This window comes from Propithecus coquereli, unplaced genomic scaffold (assembly GCF_000956105.1).
Source record: "Propithecus coquereli isolate 6110/MARCELLA unplaced genomic scaffold, Pcoq_1.0 Scaffold3, whole genome shotgun sequence".
In the NCBI taxonomy this organism is placed as follows: domain Eukaryota; kingdom Metazoa; phylum Chordata; class Mammalia; order Primates; family Indriidae; genus Propithecus; species Propithecus coquereli.
Window position 1 is genome coordinate 8,339,483 of NW_012148618.1, and position 19,346 is coordinate 8,358,828.

General features: G+C 35.7%; 1 protein-coding gene across 9 annotated transcripts in view; it reads right to left on the bottom strand.

Moving 5' to 3' along the window:
- MEIS2 (Meis homeobox 2) overlaps nucleotides 1–19,346 on the bottom strand; it is a 206,736-nt gene that overhangs the window by 54,392 nt on the left and 132,998 nt on the right. For all 9 annotated transcript variants that reach the window (XM_012649484.1, XM_012649479.1, XM_012649478.1 and 6 more), the window contains exon 9: nucleotides 3,476–3,552. In XM_012649484.1, the coding sequence (XP_012504938.1) occupies nucleotides 3,476–3,552 (77 nt within the window). The remainder of the gene's footprint in view (nucleotides 1–3,475; nucleotides 3,553–19,346) is intronic.

Consider the following 19,346-nt stretch of genomic DNA (forward strand, 5'->3'; position numbering starts at 1 on the left):
TCTGATTCCTGAGCCTGAGTGCTTACCCACCATGCTATGTTACCCTTACAACTTTAATCAGTATTCAGTCAAATTACACCATGTTTGCTTCTGCACTGTGAGGAGGGTATTCAGGCTGAGGATATTCGATTCTTTGCTATTCCTCTCTCCTAATGCATGCACTGTGGTTGTTTTGCAGTTGATTTGACTCTCCACAAACTAGCCAGCCTACAAAACCAGTCTTACCAATTGTGATTAGCTTTGGCAGTGCACACATTGAAGATATGGCTATCATGTTTTAAAAAACAAAGTCTTAATTGGGTGATTGATTATTTATGGACTTCTGAGAACTAATTGTAGAAAAAATGACTTAGTGCCATAAATTCCACTCCTTTCCTGAAATCGCATTTTGATTTGGTTGCATCATCACTTTTTGCATACTCCCTACTGTAAATACATTGGAAATGCCCACTAAGATTACTTCTTGCATTGTCTGCTAAGACACAACACATCTTTAATTCTCTTAATTGCCTCCTAAACTTCCTTTTCCCTTATTTGTTCTAAAGTTCATCATTACCGACTGATCTTAACAGGTCTGTTTTTATTGCTTACTGCTCCCATCAAGTGCGTGTGGAGCCGTGTTCCATTGCTTATTACTATAGATGTTATTGTACAGCATGTGCTTAACTAACCTTGACCTTACATGGCCTTTCTGTTTTAAAAGGTAAGTGAGAAGCAGAACTGGAACAGCAAGTCTTCCATGATTGTCTGATTTGTAGGCTTTCTATTCTACTCTACCTCTTTGGATGCAAACCTTGCAGCACACAAGCCTAAAGTCCTGGCGTCAATCAGAGAAGTGGGTTTTATTTCCGAGTATAGCTGACTGATGAGTTTAAGGTTTAGGAACTACGCTCTGATTTCTCGTGCTTTTTGACTGAGAGCTCTCAGGGCCTGGAGAAATGGTTTTTAGTCCACTCCTCTCATCTTTCTTACTCATTACTTTGTAGTTAAGAACAGTGACTATGCTGCCTTTGAAATTAGATTGAATAGCTTTCTCTGTTTTGAAGCTGACTTCATCAGGGCATTGGGCAGGTTCAAAATGTATTAAAATAAGTGGTGTTCTCTTTTAAATTTCTTTTTGAAATCCTTAGAAATTCAGTCCAGATACTAAATTCTTGGTAGTCTTTATAGAGGTATTTGCTGTACTATAGTCACGAGTCACACCTTATTACCAAAGTGACGGTAGCTGTTAACTAAGAATTGGACCCGAGGGCAGGATTATAGGATTTTTCAGAAGGAAGTGTGAAAATTAGGAAGATGGACTTATTTTGTAGAGATGTAGGTGTCAACGTTTATACCGTATTATGGAAAGTATGCTGTTTGACAGACTGTCACATCCTAACCCTTGGCATTCTATGGCAAATATGGCTCAAATAATAGAGAAACAAGAAACCTAAAATATCACACCGATTGAACTCCTTGTACATGCCTTGGGGCTCAGTGGAATTCAGAAAGGAAAGGTGCTCTTTCCAGATTCCAGCCAGGTGTCTAATTGTGGGAAATGCTGGTCTTTAGACGCAGGCCTTCAGATAATAAAAATTCTTCACTCTTCAAATGTAATGACTACATCAAAAAGTACAGGTAATGGCTGACATGGCACAGCACTTTCAAAAAGAACAAGATCCAATGTCAACGCTAAATATCAGCATAGAAATATTTCATTTTTCTCAGAAATTCCCATCACGACCTCCCTGGATTGCCCAAAATGTACAAAAATTCTGATTCTAAAACAATGTTAACTGTATTGAAGACCACTGTATATGTAGTAGTTCAGTCTGGTAATCAGTATGCTATAAAACGACATGTAGAGCAAACAAGTCTCCTATAGTTCACACTGAATGCATTTATTTTATTGTTTCGGACCACTGATAACTTGTGCTAGGAACATAAATGAGAATATATGTTTACATATATTATATATATTTACACTATGAAGCTCATATCAACATAGAATCACATACACATCCCCCTCTGGAGATTATAGCTTTTATTTCAAGTTTTTGGTCTAAAGGGTATCTTTAAATGTACATAGTTCCAATCTTTAGAAGAAAATTAAAGTGAATTCAAGTCTGTATTGTCTATCCTTTCTTTCTGCCTTTCTTTTCAGGTTAGCAGTTTATTTCTGCATTAATCACCCTGACAGAAGCAAGGCAACTCAATTTTCTGCTTCTGTAGGTAGGCACATCACTTTCTGTACAGCACTAGGCATGAAAAGGGCTGCAGCTAAGCTTTGGTTACTGGTGTAATTGAAATGCTATCCACACTATAGGGTGCATTAAAGTCAGATAACGGCAGTTCCTGTGGCCAATTTAAGTAGCTTGACTTCCCTGGGAAAAAAAAAATTGCCTGACAGATAAGGCAGACAAACTGGCTAATTCTCCAAGCATGTCTCTCATTGTGATCCTAGAAAAATGAGAAAAAAATGAATCACAGAACCACAAAATCAATTGACCCTCGGGTAGCTCATCAGGCAGCGAGCCTGATAAACCTAAAAGCTTTGTTAATGTCTGCCTGCCTGTATCCCACAGATAGAGCACTTTGTAAATGAACCTGCTTTGATAAATATATTAAGGAAAGCTGTGAATAAAGGCAGAGACTTCTCATTTGTAAATACAACCTCTGCTACATGGAATTAGAATGATAAAATGGAGTTCCATGTAATTAAGTTTGTATAAGGCCTGAAATCCGTGCAAATACTTTCCCTGAATTTTGAAAGAGAACTGTCAGTTCAATTAATCTGAACATCACCCCAAGAATGTACTGAACAAAATTAAGCTGCTGATAAAACCTGGGCCAGTATTTTGATAAGTAATTCCTATATCATTTCTTGGCCACTGTGATCATTTTATTTAATCCGCTGCCCCTCCTTTTCCTCAGTTACCCTCTAAGCCGTGTACAAAGGGTGGATGGTCCATCCACCACCACAGGAGTAATCGACGAAATCACAAAGCTAAAAATAGAAAAACCTTTTTTCCTATTTAAAAAAAAAATTAGGGTAAATAAATTTCTACTAGGAGATACTAAAAAGCCTGTATCTATCTCACCACTCAAAGCCCAGACAAAAGAATCCCTCCCGGAACTGATAACTCCTTGCGAGGACTCTGGAAAAACACACAGTGTAACTGTTTTCAACAGGAACGACCTGAACAGAATTTGTGGTTCCATCTCAGAATTTTAAAGCACCAGAGATGGGACAAGTGAGGTGAAGAAGAGTGACAGAGAAGAAAAGAAAAGAAAGAGGGAGAGAGAAAGAGAAAAGGAATAAATCTTACAAAAACCATTTCCCTCTCCCTAATCACTACTTTCACTCCTCAAGGTAGAAACACAGAAGTTATCCTCCTCAGCTTCAATTGTTTTAGAAACAAAAAGAGAAAACAATTATTTAGAAATCTCATTTTAGCCATGGGAGAAAGACATTGATTTTTGGGTCACTCACCAGTTGTTTACTTGGAGGATTGTAAGTCCTGTGTCTTGCGCTAACTGTTTCTTCTGCTCTTCGGAAGGGTACGGATGCTAATGAAAAAACAAATGTTTTAAAAGATGTATCAGAAGTTAAGAAAGAGTCACTTACTTCTAAGAATGAAACCACCTTCGGTGATTTCTTTAGTCTATGGCTTGATTTTCCTACTCACATCTTTTTTATCATGTGTTGACAAATATGGGCAGGGACAAGAATCTAGAAACCTGTATTAGCAGCCTCATGTTGCTGCCACACTCTGCAGGGCCAGCAGTAAAAAGCAAGATCTTTAAATTACTCCATTTCTTCAATCAGTTGGGGATGTAAAGCACTTTTGTGATGGCGTCAGAATTTTGGTTATCTACAATCCTTTCTCTTGTACTAAGGGAGCTGGTTTCAGGCCCATTTTACTTTGCTTCCTAGAAAACCTACATAAAGCCCTTCTTCTAAGTTATCTTTGTGAGATGGCTCAATATAATCACTATTTCCTAGTTATCTGAGGTTACTGACAGTAAAAGTTTAGAAGTGAGATAGTATATAATCACAACTATTCGTGGAAGCCATGGCAACTGACTGAATGACAACATAGTTTACTTACAGTGTATTTATGTCGACTCCTTTATGGGATAGTGGAAGAGTCTTTCATTTGTACTGGTTACTGCTCTGGGTTAGCAGGGCCACATACAATGACCACACATCAGAAGGAGTCAATTATGTGCAACGCTTCATAGAGAAATTTTATATTTTACCTTAAAGTATGGCAATAAGAGAATGAAGCCATAGGTTTCAGTTTATTTAATTTTTTACTTCCCATCGAAATTCACCAACATTTATAATAAACAGTTCTCCCATTATCAGTCCACTTTCCTGTCTCACTCTGATATCAAGGATTGTTATTTTAGATTTGCACATTTACTTTAAAAGACACTGTACTGGCATGTACATAATTATGAAACATGTCTGTTAAATAGGTCCCTGCTCTAAATTCACTGGCTTTCTTAAACAAAAAAGTAAACTTTTATCCAGCATGTCAAAGTCATTCATAAACTAGAAAGCCTCCGGTAATAAATATTTCCCATCAACATTATTAAAGGGTGACATTAGGAACAACAAAGTATTCCATTCAGAGCATTCTAATCATTCCAGTATTTGAGAAAGTGAATGTTTTTCAATCATCTGAGATTTTATTCTTCAGGTATTTCATCTTCTATAATAGCATACATTATCCAAAATGTGCACAATTACTTATTAGCAAACCCAAATGCCATTAGGTTAAACAAAATCCCCTGTATAGCAAAAGGGGTTAACTAGATTTGTATTAATATAGAAGCCAGGCTTTTAATATTCTGCAAATGTTAACAAAGAAAGATGATAATGTTGAGTTAATATGGGTTAAGCATAAAATGAAAATAAATTTTTCTGATTGCGAGGTGTTGACACTTTTTTGGCTAGGGCCTCCAGCCTGTTCCTGAAAGCTGTGTAATTACAGAAGGCTTTTCCCCTCCTTTCCCCCTCCTGCTTCGAGCCTACCCACATTAGTAATGACCCCTTCACTGCTTCAAAAACCACTAATGGTCTTCAGCACGGGCAAGAAAAATGAACAGGATAAATTGGAATCCACAGTCAGTAATTTGCATCCTATGAGGCTGCTTTGGCCACTCACACTCATTCCTGGCCATCAATCCTAGCCTGTCAGGTGCTGCACTCTGCCACCATGACAAATACTCCTCCTAACACTCTGATTCGTCCAAACAATGTAATTGTCCTCTATTCTCCTTTTGGTAATGGAGATAATGAATGACTGCACAAACAAGAAGGATTGCTCATCACTGACGCTGGTGTGGCTTCAAACTGGAAAAGGCCTAGAGTACAAATTTTAATTGACTGAAAACACTGGTGGTGGGTCGGGGAGGGGGGGGAAATGACGAAAAAAATCCAAAAAATCCTCATCATGGTATTTTCCTGCCAAATTCAAGGGAGGAGCACCTTCTGATTTTTCGTCCCTCTAAGATTTCGAGAGCCTACGTTTATAGGTTATTTGCCCAATGGAAATAAATTTTTCGAATTGCAAAAACTAAAATGAAAATAAGGATGCATCACAAGAGAGTCTAGATCTGCATTGGCAATGCACTGGTGATGTCTTCCACTGTACTGTTTCTTTACGCAGAGTTTTCAATCTCTTTTGTGTATTTAGTCTTGCTCACTGTTGTGATGCACTTGCCCAAAACAGTTCTGACAAAATGTGGGTTACAGGGTGTGTGTGTGTGACAGAGAGAAAGAGAGGGAGAGAGAGAGAGAGAAAGAGAGAGAGACGGCTTAGATGTAATAAAGGTTTAGGATGTTAAGAAAGTAGAAGAATGGAAAGGGGATGCTACTGGAGAGCCAGTTCCTTCCAGTTTGATTGTAAATTCTGATTGAACAACAAGAATTCTTTCCAGTGTTTTATTAGGAATTTAGTTGAAGATCACAGAATTACATAAACAGTGCATTTTATCTTGGGAATCCCTGAGCTGTACTTTCACCATGAAAGCAGTCGCAAATTCCATCCACAATCATTAAAAAAATTGGTACCTTACCAAAATTCACCTTGCACAGATGGCCTTTTTTTAATTAATAGGGAAGACCATAATAACTTTAACTTATTTAAATAACGGTCTGTGGTTTTTGAACATTCGTGATTCCATGCCCCTTTTATACATAGGGTGGACTGCTTATCTGAAAGTGCTCTGGCAGTCAGCCACTATATTTCTAAAATTAAAAAAGGGGTGGAAAACAATCAGCTTCAGAGGAACTGGAACCATAGCAATGTGTTTTGGATTAATTTACAAATATATGTATATATTTAAGGCCAAACTGTGGAACTAGAGTATTTCTACTACATGGTCTATCATGTGCATTCTTCTGCTTTATTAGAACAGACATCATATTGAAATAATAAACACGGGAAGCCTTCACTTCTTCTTTGATGTACATTACTAAATGTCTGACTGGCTCAGATTTAAAATAAACTTTGGTATGTTTGCACTTGAAAACTGGAAGTAGACCGCAAGCAATAATTTGTTGTCAGTTTCCATATTTTTGGACTAAGGCTATAGTTTAGTCTGCTCACTGTTGGGGGCCAACTCACTCTGGTCCGGTGGCCCAGAGGTGGCTCAGCTTACACATCAGAGCATGTATCGTAACATAATAATGATGATGATGATTCCCTTCATCAAGAAAGAACCAGAATAGGTTAAAGTTTTTCACATCTCAAAATAATTCTAAAGCCACTGTTGAACAGAAGAAGTGAATCACAAAGATCCTTTTACTCTGAATATCAACTGACAGCTGTTCAAAAAGCTAGTAAAATATGTATGGCTTACGACTTAATGCAGATAGAAAATATTTTTAAATTGTCTTTCTTCTAAGGATTCATTTGAAAGTAAGATATTATCTTTATATTCAAGATACTGACTTTGGTTAGGCCTCTGTTTTTCCTTTCAGGGTTAATCTGGTTACCAGATACATGGAAATAGACCCACAATATCCTTAGAACACATCAGTGGGGTAGTTTTGCAGGTGAAACCACCTAATAATCATCTTCTTTTGTGACTAACCCCTCTCCAATGATGTCCAAACTGAAAATGATTTATCATAAACTTTATTCTATGTTGAAAGGATTTATACTGATGTTTTAAAATTTTAAGTGCTACTCTGAATCACTTCATAAATTAGAAGTGCACAATGAATGAAAAGGTAATATTTGGAAGGCTAAAAAATTAGAATTAACCTAAATGTCTATCAACTGGCTCATAGTTAAATAAAATATAAGGTTCTCATGAAAAGCTTGTCTCCATATATTATTGAGTGAAAAAAGTAAGTTGTAGAACAACAATACACACCATCCATTTTTGATAAATAAATAAATTAAATATACATATATGTATGCTTGTTGTATAAGAAAAACATCTGGAAAAATACACACTGTGGTTCATGTTGTCTAGGGCATGGGGTAGAAACCTTTTATTGATATACTCTCATATTGTCTATGTGTATACTGTTTCAAACAATTTTAAAAATCTAATATAATTTAAAAATTATAATTAATTTATTATAATTGTAAGTAGTTTATACACTCCATATTTTTTAAATAAACCATAATCATTTAACTGTTTATACTTTTGTGTTGTGGTAACTCTCACTGGATAGTTTTTAAAGCAAGACACAGCCAGGATCAGTTCTGCCTCTTAAGTTACTTTCCTACTCTATCAGTCTGATTCACTTGCTGGTCTATAAAGTTGACTAGATAAGTACTATGAAAACAGAACAATGTGCAATTTGTCAAATCACTTCTGTGATGACGTAATACAACCTCTTAGACAAACGGTCAAGTAACTTGTTGGGCAGGATCTCCGTTTGAACAAATACTTGGAAACTGATCATGATGACGACCATTTCATTTTCCTTGCTCCCCTCCAAGACAAATATTTTACAGAGTTAATCCAGGTGAACATGATTTTGATGGTGCCACTCATATATGAAACCCTGTAAGCAATTGCTGTAATGTGGACAATGAAACACATTGGGCAGATGTCATTTATTGACCTAGGGCCATGCTTACTGGAATGGGGTGCACGTAGACATGCTGAGGACTTAACCCCTGGATAAATAAGTGTATATTCCTGGAATGTCAAATTTATTCCATGGCCATTAATTTAATACCTTTTCATTATATAAACAAGAATTTCCGTGCTATGAATGGGATGTATACTTCTCCTGAGTTTTGAAGGTAAAATAAGAAATAATAAAGATATTTTAAACCTATCCCATCCTTGTAGTGGGAAGTAATCTCCTTTCTATCAAATTCCCATAGCATTACTTGGTATTTATAATTTTTAGCTTTTCATTGTCATGTCTTATTTACATCTCTATTAAGTATAACTTTCTGAAGGTAAAACCTTGGGATTTTTAACTTTTATGTTCTCCCTACTCTGTCTCAGCACCTCTCAATATTTGCAGAAAGAATGAAAAAAAATAGACATAAGTTTTCATCCAAGCTTTGTCAGTAGTTCTGTCACCTTCGACAAAGACTGTGCCTGGGACACGGTCTCTGTAATGGTAAAATAAAGAGGTCACCGAAGGTGTACATGGGATATAAAACATCAAGAGAGAATATAATAATAAAATTTGTGATGGTTAATTCTCAATCTCACTGACTCTCTGACACACACACATACACACACACACACACACACACACACACACTCCTTTTAAGTTGTCTGAACTTCTAAACACTGTATTGGGATACAGTAAAAACCCTGTGCTATTGCACTGCCCACCTAACTTCTGTTTCTACCTGAAGCACTTATACGTGAAACAGGAGGTATTTCTTGATTTGTGTTGCTATATTTAAATCTCTACATTTTCTGAATGTTTATCCTCGTCTCTAGCTCTTGAGATCGGAATCACAAAATATTAGAGTCAAAAGGTTTTTAGACAGACCTTGGCCATAGACCTAATTTATGTAGATGAGGAAACCAAGGCTCACAGGACTAAGTGATATACATGAGGTCATATAAATAGACCTTGGTAAGAGTTGGGTTAACCACATCACCTGCTTGCCTGACATTTAGCGGAGGACTTTCCCATTCTAACATTAATGTTTTTTACTGAAGTACCATTTCCCCTTTCTTTTGGTAATAGTGCCCTGATTTCACTTTACAGACATGCTCAGGGGTGCTTAAGGGACCCAGGTTTAGCCAATCAACACAAGTCATCATGCAGTCTGCATTCAAGATGGAAGCCAAGTTAGGTTAACAGGAGTTAGTCATGGAACCGTCACAGGTGTTCTCTTTTTATTGGCGTTAGTCAGTAGGACGTGTAGGATGTGTAGGAGTTGCTGATGGCCATTGCTGCCACCAAATGAGAAGAACCTGACTGAGAATGAAGCTAATGTAGACAAAATCAGAGACAACAGAGATAGAAAATAGATTCCTGACGTCATTTCTACACCCGGTTTCAGCTTTACCTAAAACTAGCCACCCTTCACCTTTCAGTCACTGGAGCCAGTAAGTTAGTTCTGAACAATACGCATGGCCCAATTGAGGTTATCTGGACCTTTCTCAGTTTATTCCCTTTCCCCTTTCAGCTAAAAATGGTTGTCTATTGTTTAAAAAAAAAAAGGAGAAAGAATGAGGAATAAGAGGAGGAGGAAGAAGAAGAAGGAAAAGAAGAAAAAAATAAATGACTCATTCTGCTTTAATCTATACCTACAGACTCTGGTCAAACACAGCAAAAACTAGAGAATTTGGAATTTATTTATTTATTTATTTTTATTTCATTTATTTAATTATATTTTTTGAGGCACAGTCTTGTTCCATTGCCCGGGGTAGAGTGCAGTGGTATCATCATAGCTCACTGCAACCTCAAACTCCTGGGCTCCAGTGGTCCTCCTGCCTCAGCCTCCCAAGGAGCTGGGACTACAGGCTCACACCAGGATGCCTGGCTGATTTTTCTAGTTTCAGTAGAGATGGGGTCTTGCTCTTGTTCAGGCTGAGTTCAAGCAATCCTCCTGCCTTGGCTCCTAGAGTGCTAGGAATACAAGCGTGAGCCACTGTGCCCAGGCAAAAATTTGGAATTTAAAGAAAGTTTATCAGAGTTGTGATTCCAACAGCTAAACACAAAAAACAAAAAAAAAACCCCAGAAAATTTGGAAGATAGAGGCTTAAGCAGACAATATATATGGACTTGTGAAAATTTTGTATCTAAATAGGAAAAGCAAAGGATAAGGTGAAATTTTGATGATGTTTTTTAAAATGACCACAGAGAATAAATTTCAGCATGTTTCATATGTAAAGTTGAAACTCTTAGGGGAGATGAACATAAATTTGCTAATCAAAATACCTGAGAAACACATTTAGACTCAAAAAACTTACAGCAACCAATGGCTATGATAATGCAAAATGACACAAAAACTACTGCAATCATCTGGCTAATTTAGGGTTATTTGGTTTCAGCACAATTCCCTTACCCAGCTGCTGAAGGAGAGTGTATTTCCAATGGTATGTGATCACAACATTCCCTTCCATGTCCACCATTCTGGCACATCCAAGCCCTACTAATCAATCGTGCTCAGTCCAAACAGTGGAAAACTCTTCCAAGCCAGAAGTCCCTCCTCACACCCCAAATTTTCACAGCGCTTTCTCTCCTCCTCGCTTGTGCTTTTCATTTACTCCATATTGTGTTTATGTATATATGTGCACTTGTATTATAGCCCTCAGTGGACTCCAAATTATTTGAGGGCAGAGTTCCAGAATTATTTAACCTTGAACTTTCTACAGCACTTAGTACAGTGTTTCCTACAAAATAGGTGCTCAATGCATACTTATTATTGAATACATTAGTGCTGAAATTGATACTGTTTCCTGATAGAAAGGACTGGCTGTGCCACATATATTATGCATAAATACCCAGATAAATATGGAAAGATTCAGACAGTCATTTAACTGAACATTTAGCAATATTTGGGTATTTGAAAACATCCACTGAATTTTTTACTTTTCATCCAGATGTTTGGTGTCATGGAAACAGACTTCAGATTCAAATTAGTAGTTTGTTTTTTTTTTTATAATGCCAGATATATATTTGGGTATAAGAAAATGTGACTATTTCAGGAAGATCCATTTCCATTTGCGTTTACACGGAAGTAAATAGATTGAATTATAATAATCACATCCTTTAAAATTCAAAAAAGCTTTGAAAAATTTTAATAATAGCCAAATCCTAAGAGATTAACACATTTGGTTGATACTTAGAGCCACAGTGGGAAGGCCTCATTAAAAAGAGAAAAGAGAAAAATATACTCTCTTCTGCAGATAAGATAAAGGAACACTGAATGAGCCTGATAGATTGTTGTATAGAGATTTTAAGAACAGTTATTAAATTTATGATTATTAAGACATAGATGAAATAGAAAAATGGAGAAGGAGTTTTTTTTAAGATACTCTAGTTAATTACTGAAAGGGAAAATGTCTTAGGATAAGGAGAAACACTTTTTGTATCTGCAAGGAGAAACATCATATATACATATTCTAACAGTACAGAGGGAGTTTATATGAATAGGAGTGATGGAATTAAGTGATGGTCAGATACCAACAACACTCATTTTACCTCTAAACTTCCAAAAAAGCATAAAAATATATTAGAAAAACATATTAGAAAACATTTGCAGATAAGATTCACAATTTCAAGCACAGCGAATATAATTGTTTTCCTATTGACTGAGACTTTAAAGCTGAGCACAGTCTTATTTTGAAAATAACGGAAATTCATTCCTAAGGCTAGAGAAAGATAATTTTTATTTAACATTTGTTAGGATGCTCCCATGAGCTGCTTGGCCATGCATGTTATGCTGCCTACATGGCTAATGGGTAATCTTACTAAATGAGCCAAAAGCCACAAATAAGGCCTTGACTCATTTAACAATCATTTCACATTTCCACACTATGACCAAATTAATATTTTATGGGGCCACTCAGTTCTACAGCCAGACCACTTTTCCAAAAAATTGAATTTTGTGCTTATTTATTTTATGGGTCATTTGTTGAAATAGATTTCAAAACAGGTTTAGGCTATTTAGATTTTTCAGTGAAATGCAAAAGAAAAACTCTCAGAATCAGAGTTTTAGAACTGGAAAGGACATTAGAGGTCATCGAATTCAAACTTCTTATTTTATGCCTAACAAAACTGAGGCTTACTGAAGCAAAATGGCTTGATCAGCCCTAGTTGGCCTCCTCCTCTCTTAAGGATGTCCTTGATTTTCCCACTGAGAATAAATTTCACACTCATAATCTCAAAGAACACTTCTTATGAAACATCTTATTTCTACCTAGGAATTATAAATGACAATATCCAGATTTTATCCTGCAAGTTATTTAATAACACCCATACCCTATGTATTCTTATGCCACCCTATCTTTTTCTCATTTGCCAGACTGTATTACAAATACTTGCTTATTTGTCTATCTCCCTTATTAGACTATACATATGCTCTTTGAGAGCAGAGACTGGCTATCCAAATTTTACTTCCAGAATCTAGTCTCGTACCTGACATCTAAGAGGTACCCAATAAATGTGTGTTTAATCAACTTTGAAAATGCAAATAAGTGATTTCTTTGCATCCTAAAAATACTATTTTAAAATTAGAGAAAGGGAAGTTAGTTGAGATGAAAGCCGGATAGTATATGGGAAGGGAGATTTAAGGAATTAGACAAAGAGGCAAAAAACACCAACTTCTTATCCACATCAAACCTGGAATAGTGAAAATCAGCTTTGACTTGAAACAAGAGTAAAACTTTGGGTACAGGGCTGAGAAGAAATTGGCAAATCCAGATGGGGACACAGAGAAGCTGTGGAAAAGAACTAAGTGCATGGGATGTTTCATTAACATTTAATTTCTTCTTGTTAAGTAGACTAAGGGGTTGCTTTAAAACAAGGATCTGAAGTATGTGGTAGAGAGTTATATAATGTCTAGACAACTGAGATACTTGTATCTAATCTTATGACAACAATCCTTTTTAACAGGTCCAGACACAGTGCTATATGAGACTAAGTCAGAAGGAAATGAGGATTAGCAATTGGTCCATTATAACATTTCTTTAATAGCATGAAAAAATGTCTGGGTGAAAAAATATGGGATAAATATTAAGGAATTATTAAGCAACATTAAAAACTATAATAAACAATTCCAGTATGTTTAGTCCAATTTTATTTGCACGGACTATGCAATGAGTAATTTTGTCTGATTTACCGTAAAAATACACTGAAGGTCTAGTTTGACAAGAGAAAGCTAACACGGATTGAAAGAGGAAGGGGTTGTTTAAAGAAACTGAGGGTTATCTTTTTTCAAAAAGGTTATTATCTCTAGAGTAAGCAATGGAAATGCTGTGGATATTATCTTCTTTGCTCATCTCAGAGTACAGGATAAGAGAATGGGGTTAATGATAAGCTAAAAAGTCATAAAAACAAGAAGGAAGTAGCTATAAACTAATGACTTCTTGTGATGGACGGCAGTGGTTAAAAAGAGAACCTTAATAGTGACTGATCGTTTCTTGGCACCTTATCATAGAGAAGGTTTTAATCAGGGGGGCTATCATGAAACACAGTCCCTTAAGAAGAATTAATTCTTTCATCCTAAAGTTCACCAAGACAAAAACTCTAAGGTGTAAAACACCAGTATTAAAAACTTGGTTCCCAAGTTCAGAACATCTTTCTTTTTCTGATATATATAGAGCTTCTTTCTGCATACAAATGAGCATTGCATACAATTATACACGGAGACGAACACTCTTTTAAAAAGGCGGGCTCAAAACATTTGGCTTTTTTCTTGTTTAACTATGGTCCCATATTCTTAAACTGTTTTGGAATTTATCTGACTTATTAAAATATGTGAGAAACAGCATCACCAGTCTGTTCACAAAATACGACAAAATAAGACAAGCTTATCACTCAGGTATTTACTGTAGTTAAGCAGTATACTAGTAAATTAAGCAATCAACTATAATAACCAATCATAATAAGAAAACTCTTTACCAGGCCGTCAAAAAAGGTCAGTTAACAGTATTTATTTTGGAATTCTCTACAGTTTTATCTTATCAATTTGTTTTTCCTTCCCTTTTTTTTAGAGCAGCCTGGGTAGTGAAAGTTAAACTGAATCAAGAGGGAGACAGAACAAGTTACTGCCTCAACATTTATCTATCTCCCATATACAGACCTTGTTACTATGTTACCTAATTTCTAGAACACATGAATATTTTAAATATAAAGTATTTCTGGCATGTGAAAAAAATCACTTTGTGAGTTTCCAATTTGTATGTAGAGCAAATTAGATAAAATAGATACTGATTAGTATCTATCTTTGTGTATATACAGGCCCTGTTACTGTTTTACCTAAGCTCCAGAACACATGAATACTTTAAATATAAAGTATTTCTGAGCAGATGAAAAAATATCACTTCGTGAGTTTTCCAGTTTGTATATCAACCAAATCAACTCATTAGTAAATGGAGTACCTTCAGAATGTCTTTTCATCATATCTATGAATGTATTTCTTCTGGTAATTAAATATATAAGATCGTAAACTAATTCATGTCATAACCAAACAAAATGAATATATATATCTTCATGACTCTGGATATCTACTGACAAAAGATTCACTCATTCAAGATAAAAGTGATTAAATATTAAAATATCAAATCATTTGATAGTATTTAACCTTTTACCACCCTAATTGAATGCTGTGCCACATAAATCCAAATAAATTAGAAATTTATGGACTAAAAGAAAATACACACACAAAAATTTAAAGTCGTTTTGGCAAAAAATAAGGTTATATGATAATATATGTTTATAGCTTACTTAACTAGTAAAATGTGGCTATTTTCTTCCTCATTTGGATAGCAAATCAGAAAATATTCTGAAAGGGCTCTTAGCTTGTGTAGCCAAGTTCATCTCAGCAGAAAGTAGTCTTCTAATTACCTCTCTACTATGTTTGTGTCTGCTCATCAACTTGGACAAAAGAAACAGGAAAAATGAGGGACATATTTAAAATATGAATATATGAAATTACTACACTGGCCATATTTTTTCAATGCATTTAAGTAGTAAGATTTTACAGAAAGCAATAGCTACCTCTTATTCCTCCTAATTTGTGTATCAGAAATTAGTAGTATATCTCTACAGTCTTAGAAACAAATAATTCTATTTTTGCATGAAAATATTTCTTACAAAGATTTAAGAAGTCTTAAAGATGGCTGTCTCCATAAAAATCAAACTTTCAAAGGACAAATCTTTAATGTAGCTAAATTCAAATGGTATGAACCAGTATGACCAACATCTGCTTTGATTAGTTGAGCATCCATGCTGATCGTTGGTGCCTGTTAAGTAAATGGCTTTTCTGTGTAATGGGCAAAGCCCTCTAGTATTTCTGATACCTGGTATATTGTGTCTTTGGCAGGTGAGCTTAAATGTGACCCATGTTTAGTATTAATGCAAAGAACATTAATATTTCAGAGCAAAGTGAGTTGACCAGTTGACCATAAAAGAAAGGTAACGTTTTCATCTGAAATATGGTACAGTTGTCTCTTGTATCTGTGGGGGATTGGTTCCAGGAGCCCCTCAGATACCAAAATGGGATGATGCCCAAATCCTTGATATAAAATGGTACAGTATTTGCATTTGACCTATGCCCATCCTACTGTATACTTTAAATAATGTTTAGATTACTTATAATACCTAATATAATGTAAATGCTATGTAAATACTTGTAATACTGAATTTCTTTCATTTATATTATTTTTATTGTTGTATTGTTATTTTTTATTGTTTTTATTTTCGAATATTTTCAATCCGTAGTTGGTTGAATCCACTGATGGTTGAACCTACTGATACAGAGGGCAGACTGCAGTTTGAAGAAAAGTTTGAAGGCATTTTTATCTACTTATGTGTTACTGACTGAATCATATACATCGTGAAAATACTTAAATAATTTAAATACTCCTATTTGAGTAATTGGAAATATACCTTCATACAACATAAGCTGAGTGGGTTTAGTTCCCTAAGTTAGCAGAACACTAAAGGATTGCCACATGGCAAGAAATAAGCCAGAAATGGCCTCTAGACTCTAAAGGAAGAAAGACTCTAGCAGAAAATCCTTTAAGCAAATCCAAGGTACTATTTGTATGTATTAATATATACCATAGAAGTATTGATTAAGCTTTATCTAAACGAGGACATTTTCTTATAGGAGGTAAAAGAGAGCAGTTTTCAGCTAGGGGTAAACCGGAGGAACAAAAAATTATCTCAAAGAGGCCAAAAATGTGTATAAAAGTCACCATCCAACTCATGATCTGACTCCCAATATATGACTGTGACTTGGATTTAATCTGGATATAGAGGAAACTATATTGACAAACTCTCCTTTGGACAGTCTCAGCTGGCAATTGGTATCCACTCAGTATCAAGTGTGACCTGGAGAAAACTAAAGGAAGGACTTTTCAGTTCAGGTATTTGAACATGTAAAATTCTCATACAGTGTATGGCACAAACAGGACATTAAGGAAGAAATGTATACACCACTATTTTATAAGGTCTTAACCTATTTTCCAACCTAACCAGCCAATTTTGAAATGGCCTGGAATACGCTATCAAAAGGAATGAATAAGCCTACGTGCATTTTATCACAGTAATATTTGCACAATTCTACAAATGTTGATGGATAGCTGCCACATCCTGGGCTGGATATTTAACAAGCCAGGTGACTGGAGCAACACAGAAACACGGATTGGAATTGGCACTTCGGCATTTGACTAGTTGGGCTCTCTTTTCTCTTCCTTAAGTTCCTGAACACATTTTCCTTTTTCGTTTTAAGTGAATGGAATGCTAAAGATGTTATAGAACCTAGACCCACACTCTCTAGAGACACGACTTTCTTTAACTCCTTGGACATTTGGGAAACAATTTATAGTAAGCCTAAAACCCGTCGGCAAGTGAACTTCAACTTGGACTGTGCTTTACATAAGTAAGTGCAAATTGAAATATCGTAAGTTGAATTACTAAGGGAGTATGCTATTTGCTAAAGTGAGTCCTTTTATAAGATAAATAACATTCTTGCAAAGCAATTAATACCCCTAGTGGACTAATGCTCTTTTAAGTTCTTTGTGAAAAAATCTAGATGTTTATAGGAAATGCCAAATGCAACATTCTGTTGTATTTATGAATAAGCACTTGTTTTCACTTCTGCATTTTGTTCGCTGCTATATGCATAGCTTCTAGGAAAAAGTCTAGGAGAGAAGTATAGTTTAATAAATATTTGGTAAGGGAATAAGTATTTTTCAGTGTTTGACCTGAGACTGAAGCACTCATTTTAAGTGCACGTGGGGAAGCAGGGGAAATATCAGTCTTAGGCATCTACCTTCTCCTATTAGTAGTTAGAACCATCTAATTGGGAGGAGGCTGATGACAACAGGAGGGGAAATTTCTGCATGTTATGGATTTAAAAGCAAGCATACTTTCACATTAGAAATGCGAGTGGATTTTTTCCATGAGGAATTATATATTTCTATTAGCCCATATTGACTCAGAAAGAGGGGGGAAAACCTGTAGAAAGCCCCACAGAACTTATCACAATAGTCTAGGCAGAAGTATATGACTGTCACTCCAAGGCAGTAACACTTTCCATAATTTAATACCCTAGTGGATAAATATGTGAATTTAAAGTGTAGATACATTTTGGAAACACTCGAACAACTCAGGAAACACATGTGCTATGGTGTCATCAGGTCATACTTCAGGTGGAGCTCTGGGAAATTTTTTGGAAAATACTGGTAGAAATAGGTTGGAAGGAAAGAGAGCAAGCACATAAATCCATTAGCAATTGCATTTATAGCTCTTTCCATCTGTCATTTTCAAAGCATTTTTCTAATATTAGCTGCTGAAGTTCTAAGTGCGTGTGGTTCATATCCATTGTCTCATGTCACTTGATAAAGGTAAAGAGCTGAATGCAGGAAGCATTTGTGACTTAGCACTCTTTTGTGATCCAGGAAGAGTTAAATGCAAAGACGTAAGCTGTGAGTTCTCAATTTCTTTCCCTATGCTGAAAATCTATAAAGCTCTTTCCTAGGAATAATTTTATGTCTTTTAACAAAATCTTTATCATTCCTCACATAAATTAGAGAGCTTAGGATGTGAAAACACTGCTGATATTACTCATTATAATATAATCCATTACATTGAAGATTTGATTATACTAACTCAAGGCAAGCAAAACTAACTTACAAAACAAAATAATCATGTGACGTTGGCATGATTTGATAATTATATAGGTCTACAGTTGCCATCAAAACCATGCAAGACAATGAATTTCTAAGGTATTTGTTTTAGGTTTACCTAAGATTTAGTAGTTTACACTCATACCTCTCTGTCCCTCCTGAATGCAAGTGACATTATAATGCTTGCTCATGGCCAAGACAAGTGGCTTAAAACATTTAACAAAACTGCCTGAAGAAATTAATAGCCATAATTTTAGAATGAATATGGGAGTCTTGAATAGTTCCACCATTAGGTCAGTTCATTTAAACTTTAAAATATGTGCATGCCTCCCAGTAGAACATGAGCTCCTCGAAGGAACTTGAAAGGAAAAATTAGAAAATTTTCATTGCATGAACCTTGTCCCTAACCCAGACTATACTTGTGCAAGAGAGTTGGGGATCTGGAAACTTCTGTGGCTAATGTCTGCAACATGCTGTGATAATGACCAGGAGACTAACTAGTCATTCAAGTGAGAAAAAGGTTTGGCAAGCCCAAGAAAAAAAGGAACTCACAGTCATTTATTCAGGGAAATTAAAAAACAAAACCAAAAACTTGTAAAGAAATTTAGACCATATCTCATGAGAGAAAGAAGAAACTGAAAAAAAAAAAAAATCCTAAGAGACAAAGTGAGCCTATACACATTAGAATAATATATGCTCAGATCTCTAGAGAAACTCTATTATATCACGATTAATGCACAAACTGCAATCAAGCCAGGCTAATTTCAATAGATTCCAAGTTTTGAACAGTTCCTAGGCTATCCAAGTGGGAATTTGGCCAGGACGCTGGGGTTAATAATTCATTTCGAGGAGGGCTAATTCTTTGGGAAGCAGCCCACTCTGCAGGAGGAAACATTTGGCCCATGTGAGCAAATTCGCTCTTCAAGATCATCATCTATTAGCTCCACAAGACACCTTTTGTAGGGAGACAGTGAGGGGAAGTCAGCTCACTTTCTCATACATATAGAAATATTTATCATGTTTTCAATAAATATATATTAGTGTCC